At 44.8% G+C, this 16,857-nt stretch overlaps 1 protein-coding gene across 1 annotated transcript; it reads left to right on the forward strand.

Moving 5' to 3' along the window:
- Positions 1-606: 606 nt before the first annotated feature.
- st3gal2 (ST3 beta-galactoside alpha-2,3-sialyltransferase 2) lies at positions 607-15,701 on the forward strand. The gene is made up of 7 exons (XM_015965141.3): positions 607-1,176; positions 12,016-12,075; positions 12,289-12,422; positions 14,464-14,643; positions 14,727-14,772; positions 15,115-15,234; positions 15,314-15,701. The coding sequence occupies exons 1-7, from the start codon at positions 766-768 to the stop codon at positions 15,485-15,487; spliced, it is 1,125 nt and encodes a 374-aa protein (XP_015820627.3). The 5' UTR covers positions 607-765; the 3' UTR covers positions 15,488-15,701.
- Positions 15,702-16,857: the final 1,156 nt, after the last annotated feature.

Below are 16,857 nucleotides of genomic sequence, written 5' to 3' on the forward strand. Positions count from 1 at the left end.
CTTTAAACGTGACCCTCTTCATCTTCTCAGAGCTTTGATGGATCTGCTTCACACAGCAGACTGAAGCAAGAAAGACCTTGAAGCGGAGAACAAAGGGGCAAACATCAGAGGAGCAGAGCAGAGGGAGAAAATCGAGGGTTTATTTGGTTAAAGGTCGGTTAGATGGCCATAAGGACAGACCTCCTCCCCTCTGCTGCTCCTCCTCCCGTCTTCCCTCTCTCTCTCCACTGATCTGCCAGCTTTTCTCAGCTCTGTCGCTCCAGTGCGGAGGGAGACAGCAGAGCAGAGGAAGCCGGGCTCTGCCTTCGCACAGATGGCAGAAAACAGGAGAGGTGCTGCATTCGCCCGACTGCTGAATCCCAGTGAAGCCGAACGCTGCTGTTGATGGAGAATGGGATGCACGATGGCTGGAAAACAGAGGAGGGAAAGTTCTAAAGTCAAGGAAAAGAGGGATAAATGAAGGATTTTGGATGCAGACGATCGCGCCGCAGCAGAGAGTAGAGAAACCTCAGCTGGACTGAGACCAGCCCACACGTGTGCAGGTTCTGATCCAAGGGTGGGTCGGCGTGACGGAGGGCTCGTCCCAGTCACCACACCTGGGTGGTTGTTGGACCGGGGACAGTGGCAGGCCCAGGGGCGGGGGCATGGCCGTGGGGGGGCCGCATCCCATCCTCCACGCTCCACAGGGACAGGAGCTTTGGCTGGGGGTCCTGGAGCTGGGGTCCACCCAAGGGGGCTCCCAGGCTGTTGGAGCTCAGGCCCTGGATGAGTGGAGGGGTGGTGCCGGTGGGTGGAGGTAGCATTGCGGGGGGCGGAGCAGAGAAAGGAGGCAAGGTGAGATGTTCCCGAAGACTCTGGTTCCTCCTCGGCACGGTGGCTCTGGTCTTCCTCACCTCGCTCTTCTTGTCCATGTCGCTTCGAGGGGGCGTTAGCTTCAACTATCTGGAGCCCCCCGGGTGGGAGGAGTCCAGGCGGGTGAAACTGGTGCCCAGCTACATGGGCACACATCGGCTGTCTCCACCTGAAACTCCGTTGCAGAAGACATGTGCCTGCTCTCGTTGCGTCGGAGACCCAGGAGTGTCTGACTGGTTTGACGAGAACTACGACCCGGATATCTCGCCCGTTTGGACCAGAGACAACATCCAGCTGCCCCCTGATGTCTACTACTGGTGGGTGGTAAGTAACGACACCCACAGTGGTATTCCACTTCTAACCATGAGGGGAGGGGCGTGGTTTGGTTAATTCAAAGTCAGCATCGTAACTGCAGACAGAGGTATTGTGTGTGGGGGTTTTTTTTTTTGGGGGGGGGGGGGGGGGGGGGGGGGGGTCAGTGAGGAAAAACTTTTCTAAGTATTTTCCAAGATGAAAATTTCCAAAGTTCTATAAAAGGAGATGATGTCATCATCTGGTTGTTTAGGGTAACAGGTTAGCATTAGTAACCGGTTGCTAGCTGGTTTTGTCCAGATTCAGCTGCCTTTGAAGTTCAGTCTTGATTTAAAGGGTCATTTTTGACAGGAAGTGAAGGATGTGATAAAAAGAGGAAGTCCTCGCTGTTGTAGTGTCGCTTGTTTTAGACACCAAAGTTCACTCATGTTTCCGATTCTCCAAAGAGAACATTCACCAACTGGCTCCTTCTGCTGCAGGTAAGATGCTGATTAGAGGCTGGCAGATTTATTCAATTTTTTCTATATTGGCCAAAATTATTTTTAAACGCAGATTAAAAAAATAATAATAATAAAGAATCAGGCACCTGTGTGGCCAACTGCCGCTACTACTAGACTTAAGAAAGGACCTGAAGGGCCCCAACAGTTTTTTTTAAATGTTTTGAGTTTGTTTTATAGTTTGTTTTTTTTTTTAAGTTCAATAAATATTAAGAGATTTATTGACTTATTTAATGTATATTGCACACAGTGAGTGTTTGGTTGTCTTTCACAATCAATGTGCTGCTGAAACACACACACACACACACACACACACACACACACCTTATCAGCCTTAATAAACAACTTTAGATATCAACCATCGGCAACAAAATTCTTGAAAAATCTGTATCGGCATCGGCCTTAAAAAATCCATATCAGTCGCCTCTAATGCTGATGAGTCTGAATGTTTCGACATGACTTTATTCATCCTTTGAATCTGTTCATAGTTTACTAAAGCCTTTGTTTTTTTTAGCTGAAGCTGAATCTAAACATTTGGTTCATTTCATAAACATGAACATAAAAAGAGCAACTTCTTTGTTACATTCCTTTCTATCCATTTTTACCGATAGATAGGTGCTCTGACGAAGGCAGTGGTGGATGCCGATACATGTAAGCAACGGCAAAAACAAGCTCTGTTTACTTTGTGTACGATGAAGAACTACAAAAAATGAAATCGGATAAAATGAGTAAATCTGCATTTTTAACCTTCTGGATCAGATCTCACTGTTTACCATCAGTGAGTGGGCGTGCTGCGTCTCCTGCGAGCTAATGCTGCAGCGCCCACAACTGGAATTTGATGACTGTCGGCAAAAAGCACCAGAGTTGTTTAAAGTGGTTGCAGTAACCACATTTTACCACAGGATGTCATTTTTACTTAATTTCTACATAATGCACCTTTAAATGAATCAAACTGATTAATTTAAGTGAGAGTTTCCCACTGACCCGGTTCTCTGAGGTACTTTTGCTTTTACCGCCATCAACAACACGTCGCACATTTTTAACCAGAAGGTCAAAATAAAAATAAACAAATAAATAAACAAATAAAATTAAACAAATAAATAAAAAATAAAATAAAGTAAAATGTGACACTTTCATATTTTTTCTTAAACTTCAATTTAATTTTTGGAGATTATCGGAGTTGGATTATCTGAGCCGAGACGTGACGGCTGAGTGTGAAAAGGATGGTTTTATGTGTCAAACAGCATCATCCTCCACAGATGCTGCAGGCACAGGAAATGACATGTCCGAGTCTGTCTAAAGATAACAAAATCTTCTTAGCAGCTCCTCTAAAGCTCGCTGATTAACAGCTTTCCTCGTGTTTGTTTGTTTGCCACCAGCTGAGCGCTGCACATAATCCAAAGTAAAACTATTACAGACTAAACATGCGAGGACAAACCTGCAGACCTGTGAGCCTCTGAAAGGCGGTTAGTCAGACTCTCCAACTCTGAACAGCTTGCAGATTTCATTGATTCAATTCATTATGTGGAGCTAATCTAATCATCACTGGGATTTACCTGCAAACGTGCTGCTGTGCATTATGGGTAAACACCTCTTCTTCAGTCTCCATTGTTCCAGAAGTCAGAAACTTTACCAACTTGAGTCGTGCTGCTGTGACAGAAGAAACATCCTCCTGCAGTCTTTTTCTAACAGAACATTCATGAACTTTAACATTTAACCGTTTTAGGAGATTCCCAGGAAAACCTTTGCTTATTCAATTCAATTAAAAAATACTTTATTAATCCCAGAGGGAAATTGATTGCTGTAGTAGCTCAGAATAATAATAATAATCAAGTCATCAAAGAGTTATTGTATATTACAATGGCTGTTGGCAGGAAGGATCTCCAGTAGCGGTCAGTGTTGCAGCCAAACTGAAGAAGCCTCTGACTGAAGACACTCTTCCGTTGTCGGACAGTCTTGTGAAGAGAACGCTCAGGGTTGTCCATCATTTTCTTGATTCTCTGGAGAATCCTTCTTTGCATTATCTCCTCCAGTGGTTCCGAAACTGCCGAAACTCTGGCTGAGTCCTTGAAAGGGCTTGGAGTTCCTCCATCTTGTTGGCCAGTGATCTCACGTTGCCCATTATGATCGATGGAAGAGATGGTTTGAATTTCCTCTTTCTCCGTTTTGCTCCCGCTCTGCACCCACGCTTCTTGCCTTTTAGCTCATTTAGGATTTGTGGCTTCAGTTCAGGTATTATTTCAGCCTTTCCCATGTTAATCAGCTGCTCCCGATTGTAAACCAGCTTGTTGCCATGGTTACGCGTCATAACAAATGCTCAAAAAGCTAAAAAATAGCAGTAAAAATCCTCCAAGCTTCACAGCACCAGAAACAGAAAAGTAAATTGTCCAAAAAATACAGTTTTTCTTGAGAAACTAGAAGAAAAAATGTCCAAGAAAAGGCAAAACTTACATATAGTCAACAGAGCTACTCCTACATGCAGCCACCCACAGCAGCGCAGTTCCGGGAAAAAAAAATGCACGACTTGCATCTGGACCACAATAAAACGAGTCCACTTAAAAACTATCAACGGTACAAAACAAAAGCATGATACAGGTTTTATAAATCAGAGCTTCTGCTTTTATGGTAGAATCACTTCATTCAGATTTGAACGTCCTTGGGTGATAAAAGTTACAATAAAAATAAATAGATAAATCAGACCCTATCTGTGTGATTGGTTGGTGTCGCGTTGTCTTCGCCGCTCCAGCAGAACCCGATTTGGCACTTTCTTCATCAACATAAAACTCCTGATTTGCATGTTTGGCTCCTGGGAATTCAGTCGGCCACATGAAAGATGTAACTTAATTATGCCTCCAAGTTAAGGGGAGTAATACATCATAATCACCTCCTCATCCCTCCTCACTGCTGAGCCAAGCAATCTCCCCCTACAAGCACAAACACCCTCCTCGTGCGCTCCTGCCAGCAGTGGGTTTAGAGTGGAAGTGGAACAAATGAAGCGGGTTTTCCTTCAACACCAGCGAGTCTGGGGGGAAAACTTCATCCATGTTTCTGACCTCCATGGAGGTAAAATCCAGAAGTCACTGAGCTGGAGTTGTGACCTCAGGTTTCCTTTGGCATGGAAGCAAACTGCCAGTGGTCCAGCTCCTTTTGCGACAGGGAGGCGATGACCAAGCAGGGAGAATGAGGAGATGTGAGAGGACGAAGACGGACGTAAAAAGGTTTAGGACAAAAACATTAAGAAATGTTTGTTTGGTTTATTTTTTGTTGTGAACAAAACAGCTGACCTGTGGGTAGACCTCCCAAACAATGTCCTATAATCTGCTGCAACGTCCTCCTGTTGCTGTTCACCCTTGTTCTGTTTCTTGGTGAATTAGGTGATTCAACATTCCCAAAATAATCAGGAAAAACAACACAAAACCACCATTTTTTACAACAAATCCTTTTCCACTTGGTAGCTTCAGCAGGATGTGGAAAATCTATACTAAGCCACAACATTGGCTCCTCCCCATTCAAGCTGGTCCCCATCTTATGGGCCATTCCCATCTGTACCGGGTCGGCCCGGGCCGGGTAGCGTAGGTTGTTTACATATCTGGGTGGCCTGGTATTTTTCCGGGCCAACCAAGGCTCATTCTCAGCCCTCTTCTCAAGGGGGTCTGCTTCAGGCCGACCAGGGCCAACACGCCCACTGCTGACAGCAAATTCACACCTTCCATTAGAGCAAGCCTCTGATTGGTGGGTAGAATCAGCCCACATGGGCTTAAGGCAAGGATGTGTGGAATCAACCGGGCCAGGCTGGGGCCGACTGGGGCTACCCGGCCTGGGCCGACCCGGTACAGATGGGAATGGCCCATAAGCTCCTCCTCCTTTATATGAGGATTTGTCTGGAACTGCGCTGCTCTGGGCGGCTGCATGCTGGAGTAGCTCTGTTGACTATGGCCCTGTCCACACGTAGCCAGGAATCTGCCTGTCATCCACACGAAAACAGAGTTTTTTCACACGAAAACGGATCTTTTTAAAAACTCCGGCCAAAGTGAAGATCTGTGTTTTCTCCATTTTGGGTGTCTGCGTGTGGACAGACAAAACCGGAGTTTTAAGGTCCGCAACGTCACTTTCCGCGACAAAAAAATGCTGACATCATGTGTGCGACCTGTGTTTACACTAGTCGACAGCATGGATGTCCTCAGAGCTGCGCTCGCTTAATCAAATGTCCAAGCGCTTTTTGCTTGTTTGTTTTTGCAAGTGGAATTACTGCTCCTTGCGGAAGACCACAGACGAAGGACGAGGTTAAGAACGGGGGAAGTACTGCCGCCTACAGGTCTGGCATGTCCTTAACAACGTATTTATCCGGGTACGTGTGGACAGAGTTTGTTTTTTAAACGAGGTGGTGTGGATGCAAGTTTTTGGAGGGGTGGATATTCGTTTTTTAAAAACCCGGCTACGTGTGGACTAGGCCTTTATGTAAGTTTAGCCTTTTCTTGGGCATTTTTTCTTCTAGTTTCTCAAGAAAAACTGTATTTTTTGGACACTTTACTTTTCTGTTTCAGGTGCTGTGAAGCTTGGAGGATTTTTCTGCTATTTTTTAGCTTTTTTCACTTTTTGAGCATTTGTTATGATGTGTAACCATGGAAAAAAGCTGTTTACAAATCGGGAACTGCTGATTAATTCAACTCAAAAATACTTTATTAATCCCAGAGGGAAATTGATTGCTGTAGTAGCTCAGAATAATAATAATAATAAAGTCATCAAAGAGTTGTTGTATATTACAATGGCTGTTGGCAGGAAGGATCTCCAGTAGCGGTCAGTGTTGCAGCCAAACTGAAGAAGCCTCTGACTGAAGACACTCTTCCGTTGTCGGACAGTCTTGTGAAGAGAATGCTCAGGGTTGTCCATCATTTTCTTGATTCTCTGGAGAATCCTTCTTTGCTCATCTCCTCCAGTGGTTTCGAAACTGCCAAAACTCTGGCTGAGTCCTTGAAAGGGCTTGGAGTTCCTCCATCTTGTTGGCCAGTGATCTCACATTGCCCATTATGATCGATGGAAGAGATGGTTTGAATTTTCTCTTTCTCTTTCTCCGTTTTGCTCCCGCTCTGCACCCACGCTTCTTGCGTTTTAGCTTATTTGGGATTTGTGGCTTCAGTTGAGGTATTATTTCAGCCTTTCCAATGTTAATCAGCTGCTCCCGATTGTAAACCAGCTTGTTGCCATGGTTACACATCATAACAAATGCTCAAAAAGTGAAAAAAGCTAAAAAATAGCAGTAAAAATCCTCCAAGCTTCACAGCACCAGAAACAGAAAAGAAAAGTGTCCAAAAAATACAGTTTTTCTTGAGAAACTAGAAGAAAAAATGCCCAAGAAAAGGCAAAACTTACATATAGTCAACAGAGCTAGTCCAACATGCAGCCGCCCAGAGCAGCGCAGTTCCTTTTGCAATGGAAAGGCTGAAATAATACCTCAACTGAAGCCACAAATCCCAAATGAGCTAAAACACAAGAAGCGCTCAGACAAGGCGCTCGTCTTCACTGTGAGACGCTCTGCTTTGGCTCATCAGCAGCTTCTGCCGGCACGAACCGAACAGCTCCCATCCCATCCCTGCTTCCCCTCCCCTTCTGGAAAGAGCTGAAAATCACGCCTCTTACTGTGCACGCGCAGGGAAGGCGGAGTCAACAGATAAAGCGTGTTAAGCGTCGGGGGAATTCTAGCCTGTCAGAATGACCAGCAGTCTTGAGATTTCTCCGTCAGAACAAATGGTCATAACCGGAAAATATCCTGTTGACGCGATCCCTGCCTACATTTAACTTTTTTGCCTTCTTGTGAAGGTAGCATGGCAGCCCTTCACACAACAGGAGTGTACCATTTTCTGCAGGTTTATAAGCTCACAACACACAAAACAACCAATGCTTCTGTTGTTTATACACCTAGCTATCCCATCATGCAACAGCTACATCACCTGAGGGCCCTACCCCTCTACCACAGGGTTCGAATCCCAACCAGGGTACACTATTTTTATCTCTTTTTACCTTGCTTTTATCTCAGTTTAAATGTGCCCAGCTGGAAAAATGCATTTCTATCACTTTTTATAACAATATTTTAAGTCTATATGCCTTCTTGGGAAGGCTGTGAAAATCAGGCTGTAAAGGACCGTTTATACGTTACCATGACAGCAGCAACTTTGAGTCTACATTTATCTTCGTTTATGTGACATACATATGAATGTACTTATTTATGTTGTGGTAAGATCGTTTTACTTTACTCATATTTGTTAGTGAAGGTATTGATAAATCTTTAAACGTGTTTTAAAGGTCACAATGCAGCAGTAACTTCTGTTGTAGTAGCAGGGAGCTACCAGCAGGGGGCAGTGTAACCGCTTCATAGCTTGCTCTGTGGCAGCATTTTGACTTCAGAATATGAATTATTTATTATTTGATAAATGAAAATGACAGGCGGAAACGATCAGGACCGTTTTTCAAACTGTCAAAATGAAATCAAACATAGCAGGACCTCTGGCTGTAATGTTTCTGTACCTGCTTGTTACTTATATTGATAAAAACTTGTTTGATTATCCAGACATTTAAACCTGGCTGTGTTAGTGGAGTCGTGTTTGTGGACGGCTAATTTTTACTTTTACTTGATTACAAACAAGTAGTGCTACACATACTCAAGTGATAAACGATCTCTAGCCTCCTTCAGAGGTTTATTCTTGTAAGGGATGCATTGGCCTTCTTATTTTTATCCATCCTTTTTGACTCTTGTTCTGCTTCCCCTAGCAATGCCTAAAATGGCGCTAAGAGGCTGTGGTTGACATTCAGGTCACGTGTCTGTTAAGGCCCAATAGTTTTAGGCTGAAAGATGCGCTAATGCTGCACTGCTCTGGGCGGCTGCATGTTGGAGTAGCTCTGTTGACTATATGCAAGTTGTGCCTTTTCTTGGGCATTTTTTCTTCTAGTTTCTCAAGAAAAACTGTATTTTTTGGACATTTAACTTATCTGTTTCTGGTGCTGTGAAGCTTGGAGGATTTTTACTGCTATTTTGTAGCTTTTTTCACTTTTTTGAGCATTTGTTATGATGCGTAACCATGGCAACAAGCTGGTTTACAATCGGGAGCAGCTGATTAACATTGGAAAGGCTGAAATAATACCTCAACTGAAGCCACAAATCCCAAATGAGCTAAAACGCAAGAAGCGTGGGTGCAGAGCGGGAGCAAAATGGAGACAGAGAAAGAGGAAATTCAAACCATCTCTCCCATCGATCATAATGGGCAATGTGAGATCACTGGCCAACAAGACGGAGGAACTCCAAGCCCTTTCAAGGACTCAGCCAGAGTTTCGGCAGTTTCGGAACCGCTGGAGGAGGTAATGCAAAGAAGGATTCTCCAGAGAATCAAGAAAATTATGGACAACCCTGAGCGTTCTCTTCACAAGACTGTCCGACAACGGAAGAGTGTCTTCAGTCAGAGGCTTCTTCAGTTTCGCTGCAACACTGACCGCTGCTGGAGATCCTTCCTGCCAACAGCCATTGTAATATACAACAACTCTTTGACTGAAGAAATTCACTCCTCGATGTCAAATGGTTTTAATGACAAGGATGAAGAAGCCCTGCGGCGACATACAAAGGAGTGAGCAGAAGCTAACGGCAATGTGAAGCAGCAGCATGGGCTGAAGAGCAAAGCTAAGCAATGTGATAAAATAGGTAAATAAATGCAGCGCAGCTTAGCATGCATACTGACAATGAGACCATTACATTTGCTTAATAAGCAGGTGAAGACTTACAGATACAAGTCGAACAGTAGCATAGATAGACAGCAGTGTGATGGTTGAGCAGCAGCAATCCAAATGAGAGACAGCAGTATGTACAGTGAGGGATAGTAACATGTACGTGACTTCAGGCACATGAATACACTTTTTTCCCTCGAGGCTTGATCGCAGCACACCCTAGTGGCCAGTGGTGACCTCTGCATTGACGACTTGATTATTATTATTATTCTGAGCTACTACAGCAATCAATTTCCCTCTGGGATTAATAAAGTATTTTGAACTGAATAGAATTAATCACTTAGCTCCAATACACAAGAGTTACATCCCTTTTTGTTCCACCCTCCTCCCCCTCAGTTAGCTGGAAGTTTACAGACCGATACAGGTTGAGTTAGCATTCAAGCTAGCGCTTTATTAGCCTACGGAAAACCCAGCATACAATTATTTGCAGTCTTTTTTAATTAAAGAAAATCCAGTTAATTTTCCCTAAAATGCAATAAAGGATTTAGTATTTACCCATCCAGAAGTAAATTTGCCAACTCTTCATCAGTTTTTAGCCTTTATCGTGCTTCAGCTTCTTCGTCTTTGGTGTTCCAAGGTGACAGGTTGTCTGACAGCTCCCTCTTGTGGATGCGCAAATCTTTTGGTCAACGCTCATGGCTCCCATGAGTGATTAGGGATTTGTTTTGCTGTAGAGGTAGCCTGGCCCATAAATATGTATTTATGTGTTTATATACATATGTGGCCTGGCCTGCCAGACTCGTCCTCTCTCTCTTCTACACAACAGGAACAGGAAGCATGGGGCTGCTGATCAGGGTAGGGACTCATTTATGTTACAAACCAACAGTTTTCTAAAGGATCCATCTGAGCTGTTGGTCTAATTCAGCAGGAATTACTTACCTCCATTTTATGAGAATATATCAGATTGTTTATTTAAGCTGCAATCAGCACGACTCGACTCAATAAATCTGTTTGAACCTAACTGGAGTTAAATCTGAGTGGGATTCAAAATAACTAAATAGGAATGATCTGTTCTGAAAATAAGGAAAAGTAACCCAGACGCAAATTTTCCAGTTAATTCTGCTTTTCCTCCCTGAGAAAATATCTTCAGTCCGAAGAAGATTAATGAGAAAATAATTTCACAGACCCAGCAGTGAAGTTGTTTGTTTGCATTAGTCGATTTTCTTTCTTTTCTGAGTTCAGTCAAACAAACCCGAAGAATTTAAATAATTATAGTCACAACAGAAAGGAAGAAGAGAGACCAGAAGCTTCAGGACAAAATGAAAACCCGCTTCTTGTTTACAGTAATTTAATCCACAGGCTTCACGTCGTTCAAACTCACTTGTTTTATTTGCAAATAAATTACAGACAACAGAGGAAATAAAAAAAACCTAACAGGAATATTTCATAAAAATAATAAATGCAGAATGTAATAAGTTTAGCTCCAGTGGTTTATCCTCATATTTATATTAAATCAGTTAAAATGACACGTTTCCAGAAAACATTTTTATAAACTGCAGAAGAAGAGTAGTTCAAAAGGACGATGAAGTGAGATTGCTGGTTTCTGATCAGCGCTGGTGAGCTGTGAGGTGAAGGCCCCCACAGAGATGGAGAGATGAAGACGAGAGGATGGAGGGGAGACAAAGGGATCGAGGGAAATTAAAGAGAAGGAATTAGACAGAATTGCTTCAAAAGGCAGGAGAGGAAGAACATGTGAGAGAATGAAATTCTGTGTCAGGAGCTGATGGGGGGGTTGAAGAATAAAACAGAGGGAAGATTGGAGACAGAAATGAGGTGAGGACATAAAAAACTAAATCTGGCGTTTCGTCTGGTTCTGAAAACATTCTACATCTTATTACATCTGATTATAGTTTGGTTTTTATTTTGTAAGATGCTGATTGAATCCATCACTGGGCCGTGATCCAGAACCTAGCCGAGTCAGTCTTTAATGCTAATTTTTAAAATGTGAATGTAAACTAGCTGGTCTGGAGAAGGTTTTTACCCATAACACCCACTGGTGCCTGCAGACCAGAAGTTGGCCCAGAACACTCAAGAATTCCTCCAAAACAAAGGCTTGAAGCAGAACCACCAAAATAAGAGCTTCAGCTGCAGCTGTTGATTATTTTCTCCTCCATTTGCCAGAATTCTCCTTTTTCTACCCGAATCCCGTTTTTATCTTTGATTTTTGTCCCTTTACATCACAAAGTGACCTCATTAACTTAATGGACCGGAGCTGAAAGTCTTTTTGATGATGGATGTTTTTGCCACAGAGCAGAAAAACGGTTTTATGTTGTTTTTCCTCCTCCTCTCAGATTTGATGCATTCTGCAGATGTTTCTAGTTTTACTTTGTGTTCTTGAACAGTGGCGCTGCACAGCTGCTGCGGGCAGATAAATTAGGTATAAAGGAAGAAACTAAAAAGGGAAGTCTTTGTTCAGATCTGGTTTGTCTGGAGAGGATAGGAGGAGCTAGATCAGGTTTAACTCTTCACATGATAGATGTGAATCTAAAAAACGTCCTCAAAGTTTTCAGATGTTTCCTTTACTTTTAATATTCTGACTGTTTTATTTTCTAAGACATGAACTGAGCTCTCACTCCATCTGCAGATGTTACAGCCGCAGTTCAAACCTCACAACATCCAGCAGGTGCTGCTGAGGCTTTTCCAGGTAATTTGAATTGTTCATTCATTCCTTCTTCCGTCACGCTTCTTTTTAAACCAGACAAATCGATAAGTTATAAGAACAGCTCTGATGTACGGTCTGGTAGACATCTGACTTTCGGTCCTCCAGCTGTGATTTCATTTTTCCTCGGGCTGCTTTGTGTTCCATTTCCTCTGACGCTCAGGTTCCGGTCTCTGATCGGATCATGTTCTGTCTCAGGTGATTCCTGGACGCTCGCCCTACGGCTCCTGGGATCCGGGACGCTGCCTGCGCTGCGCTGTGGTGGGAAACTCCGGAAACCTCAGAGGGGCCGGATATGGGTCAGCCATTGATGGACACGACTACATCATGAGGTGAGAGGATGCAGAGTCAGATGGGGGGGTGACAGATTGGAGCTCCAGACCTTCACAGCAGGACCCATTAACATCCTCCAGACCCAGAAGCTTCTCAGACAGCAGATGTGGGTCTGATGCTAAATTTAATCTCACTGTTTAATGCTGCCGGCATTCTGCCCTCTGATTGGCCCTTGGGGGGTCACCTGACCCGTGTGGCCACCACAAAGAGCTTTTTGTACCTAGACGCTGAAACTTATACCACTGTGTCTGACGTGCACGCTCACGTGCACTGAGGCACATAAATCTGAGTGTGTCTGAATATTCTGGCTTATGAACAATGAGAGACACACACACACACACACACACACACACACACACACACACACACACACACACACACACACACACACACACACACACCTTTAAATACAGAATCAGCTTTTGGAAGCAGTGAAACGGTTTTATTTAAAAGCATATTTAAGACATCCTGGAGCGTGTTTGTGTAACAGTTTTAAATAATTCCTCTTGTCGTAGCTAGCTTCCTGAATGGCCCGTGTTCAGAGTAATAGAGATGACTTTCCTTTTACAAATCAAAAGGCGAGCAGGAGTTATTCATCAGGAATTCTGGGGGAATTTTAGGAGACTGGAGCACAGCAGTCAGATGTTTGTGGACTCAAGTTGCAAATCAGACGACTTGTGGGCCATTCCCATCTGTACCGGGCCGGCCCGGGCCGGGTAGCGTAGGTTGTTTACATATCTGGGTGGCCTGGTATTTTTCCGGACCAACCAAGGCTCATTCTCAGCCCTCTTCTCGAGGGGGTCTGCTTCAGGCCGACCAGGGCCAACACACCCACTGCTGACAGCAAATTCACACCTTCCATTAGAGCAAGCCTCTGATTGGTGGGTAGAATCAGCCCACATGGGCTTAAGACAAGGATGTGTGGAATCAACCGGGCCAGGCTGGGGCCGACTGGGGCTACTCGGCCCGGGCCGACCCGGTACAGATGGGAATGGCCCATTGAAGACTCGTAAAAGATTCTAAACTCAGACTTTAACCCAACGGAATCGTGACCTGACTTTGAGCTGGAGACCAAACCCTAAACAGAAACCGTCTGACCTGTCAGCTGATTGAATAAGTAAATTGTTTCTAATCAGCGTCGGCAGATTAAAGTGATTCTGGACTTGTTTGATTTGTTGTTTCAGGTCGTTTTAGTGAACCAGAACCTTCAGTTTAGTTTTCTCATCGGTATATGAGTCGCTTTGTTGCCGCTTTGGGTTTTTATCCGTATCCTCATCAGGCCTGGTGAGCAGCTGCGGCTTACAGACTTCTCGTGAATTTTTCTCTGGCCGACTCGCGCTGCTGCAGCAGTTTTATTGGTGCACGTTCATTTCCGAGTGTTCGCTCCTGTTGAGGTAAATGCGTCACTCCCGATGTGACTCATATTTTCTGCATTACAAAAGTTGGATCTGAGTGTTTCTGTTAGACTGAAAGATTCCTGCAGCTGCTGGAAACCTCCGACAGGAATCAGACTTCCCGTCGACCATTCAGCTCAGACAGACAGGCTGAACAGATTGTGTGAACCAGTGGAGTAAATAAAGAAGCTGCTCCTGGATTGTAGATGACATCGTTGTTTCCATTTTTACTTTGTGCCTGAGAAGCATTTTTATTGTTCTGTGTCTGCAGGTGCGGAAAAACGACGTTTTCAGTGATAAATGTCCTTAAACACGCTGCTGACTATTAGCAGGTTCCTGCAGATTGTGCAGAGCATTAGGTCTGAACTTTGTCTATAATCCCTGGTTTCTTCACTAAAGAGGCATAGAAAGTATTTTTCTTTTTCTGGAAGAGATTCTGAATTAGCTGTGATCCAAGCAGGAAACACCGAAAAGCGTTTGGGTTCACAGGAATCGCTCCAGAGGAAAGCATCTTTACCAATCTCGTGGTCTTAGTTGTAAAGAGGTCTACCTCTTTAACAGGATTTGTACGTTCCACTGTGTTCAACCCTCTGATTTAAGAACTGCTGGTGGCTCGAACAGATTTGAGGTTCTAATTTCCCTCCAGGATTAATCTGGCCCCCACTGTGGGCTACGAGGACGACGCCGGCAGCAGAACCACGCACCACTTCATGTACCCAGAGAGCGCCAAGAACCTGGCGGCCAACGTCAGCTTCGTCCTGGTTCCCTTCAAGACTCTGGACCTGGTCTGGATCACCAGCGCTCTGTCCACGGGACAGATCCGCTTGTAAGACACACAGATGTGCAACCTGTCAATCATCCAGCAGTCACATGGCGTGTTGAAGCCGTTTTTTTCCATTCTTCCTGCAGCACCTACGCTCCGGTGAAGCAGTTCCTCCGCGTGGACAAAGACAAGGTGAGTCTGCTCTGATCACCATCAGCTGGTTCCACCCCCACCCTCTGCTGTTGATGAGGGATTACAAACATTCCCTTTGTTTTCACTAATCTCCGCTCGCCCTTTAATCTGTAAAAATGCGCTAATCCTGATCACATGGAGACGCCGAGATCATCTTCACCCGGGCAGAACCTCGGAGTCTTTGGTTTGACCCAGAAAGACAGATGGAGTACATTTCCTCCCAAAAGGTGGCATTCTGGTTATCACCTGGGGGGGGGGGGGGGGGGGGGTTGGGCGTGTCGGCATTAATCCCATTACAGCTGTTTACAGAGATCAGGAATATTTGTTCTGGTCTCCTCGTAGGTCCAGATCTTCAATCCAGCCTTCTTTAAATACATCCACGACCGCTGGACCAGACATCACGGCCGCTACCCCTCCACCGGCATGCTGGTGCTGTTCTTTGCTCTGCACGTCTGTGACGAGGTCAGTCCCCCTCTGCTGCGGGTCTCCTCCGGTTTTCCTCCATCCGGTTTCTGACTCTGATCCTTCCGCTCCTCTCCAGGTGAACGTGTTTGGCTTCGGGGCCGACAGCCGAGGAAACTGGCACCACTACTGGGAACAGAACCGCTACTCCGGAGAGTTCAGGAAGACCGGCGTCCACGACGCAGACTTTGAAGCCCAGATCATCCAGCAGCTTTCCCAGGCTGGGAAAATCACAGTGTTCCCTGGAAAGTGATCCACACTCCCATCATGCGTAGCTCTACAGATTAGGAAGCTGATCCGAAGTACACGCGTAGATGTCTCACCTGTTTGGGTTTTATGTTGAAGTCAAAGTTTACAGGAAGTGAGGAGAAATGCCTGAACGGGACTGTGACCTCCGTCTGAAGGATCAGGCAGGAGAACCGGCTGCAGCTGGAAATCAGAACCCTGCTGCTGTGGACTTGGTCCGGTAGAACCATTCAGACTCAAAGACAGACAAACAGTCTGAGCTGCAAACATCTGGAGAACTGAACCATCAGAACTCGGATCGGATCTTTGATTTGCCTTAAACTCAGTTTGAGGCACGGACTCCGAGCGGCGCCGCCATGGAGGTTGATGATTGGAAGTCTGACGGTTTGTGTGACAGCTGCTGTGTGAAAACTGGTTTACCAGATACAACCGTCGTCTGAAGCCCGCGGGTCGGTTCTGTGTAAGCAGATCCAAACACACACAATCAGGACTTTCCGATGCTCTGACTCACCGAGATGAGCCTCAGCTTCCAGACGCCATGGCAACCACCAGCCCGCTGCAGCCGGTACTCACATCTGGACTGTGGCGATGAGGAAGTGAGCCGGGTTCTGAACGGGTCCGGACAGATCAGGATTTTAGCTTTTAGGAAATTTTGTTTCACCTCCAAATAAACTGGACCAGGTGGAGGCCTTCATTAACCACGCCGCTAACCCTTCTGGAGGAGGCGGAGCCACCACACGCCTTAAGACTTCATCTGTGATGGTGACCCCTCCCCTCTTTGTCACACACACACACACACACACACACACACACACACACACACACACACACACACACACACCTGCTGCTGGTTTCGCTTTCTTCGTCGTTCCTCATTACTCAAGACAGAAACGGGAATAATCCAGGAAAGCATCAGAAACACAAACCTGTAATTCCACCTTAAAACAGACCCAAATTCCAGTGAAACATTCAAAAGAAACTAGTTTTAAAAAATCAGAGGTTTTAAACATCCACTTTTTAATCTGAGCTCTAAACCTTTCAGCCCCAAACGTTAGATCATGTGGGAGGAGCCTGTGGGGTTTGGAGCATCTGTTGGTTTATCTGATTTTATCACTTCTTTACTGTAAATCTTTTCATTAATTTAATTTTTTATTTGTTGAAAGACAAACACAAATATTAGAGCTGCGATTGGAGGACAATTGCTTAAAGAGCAAGTCACCCCCAAATCAACTTTTTTTTCCTGATAAACTAAATGCATGTCTAATCGTGCTGCAGACACGTGTGGTTAATAGTTTTGCACTTTGGTGCATTTTTGTTAAAATTTTAATTTTCTGCCTAAAACTGTCAGTGTTGTGCCGTTGACATGTAAAAACTCTG

The sequence above is a fragment of the Nothobranchius furzeri genome, chromosome 4 (assembly GCF_043380555.1).
Source record: "Nothobranchius furzeri strain GRZ-AD chromosome 4, NfurGRZ-RIMD1, whole genome shotgun sequence".
In the NCBI taxonomy this organism is placed as follows: Eukaryota; Metazoa; Chordata; class Actinopteri; order Cyprinodontiformes; family Nothobranchiidae; genus Nothobranchius; species Nothobranchius furzeri.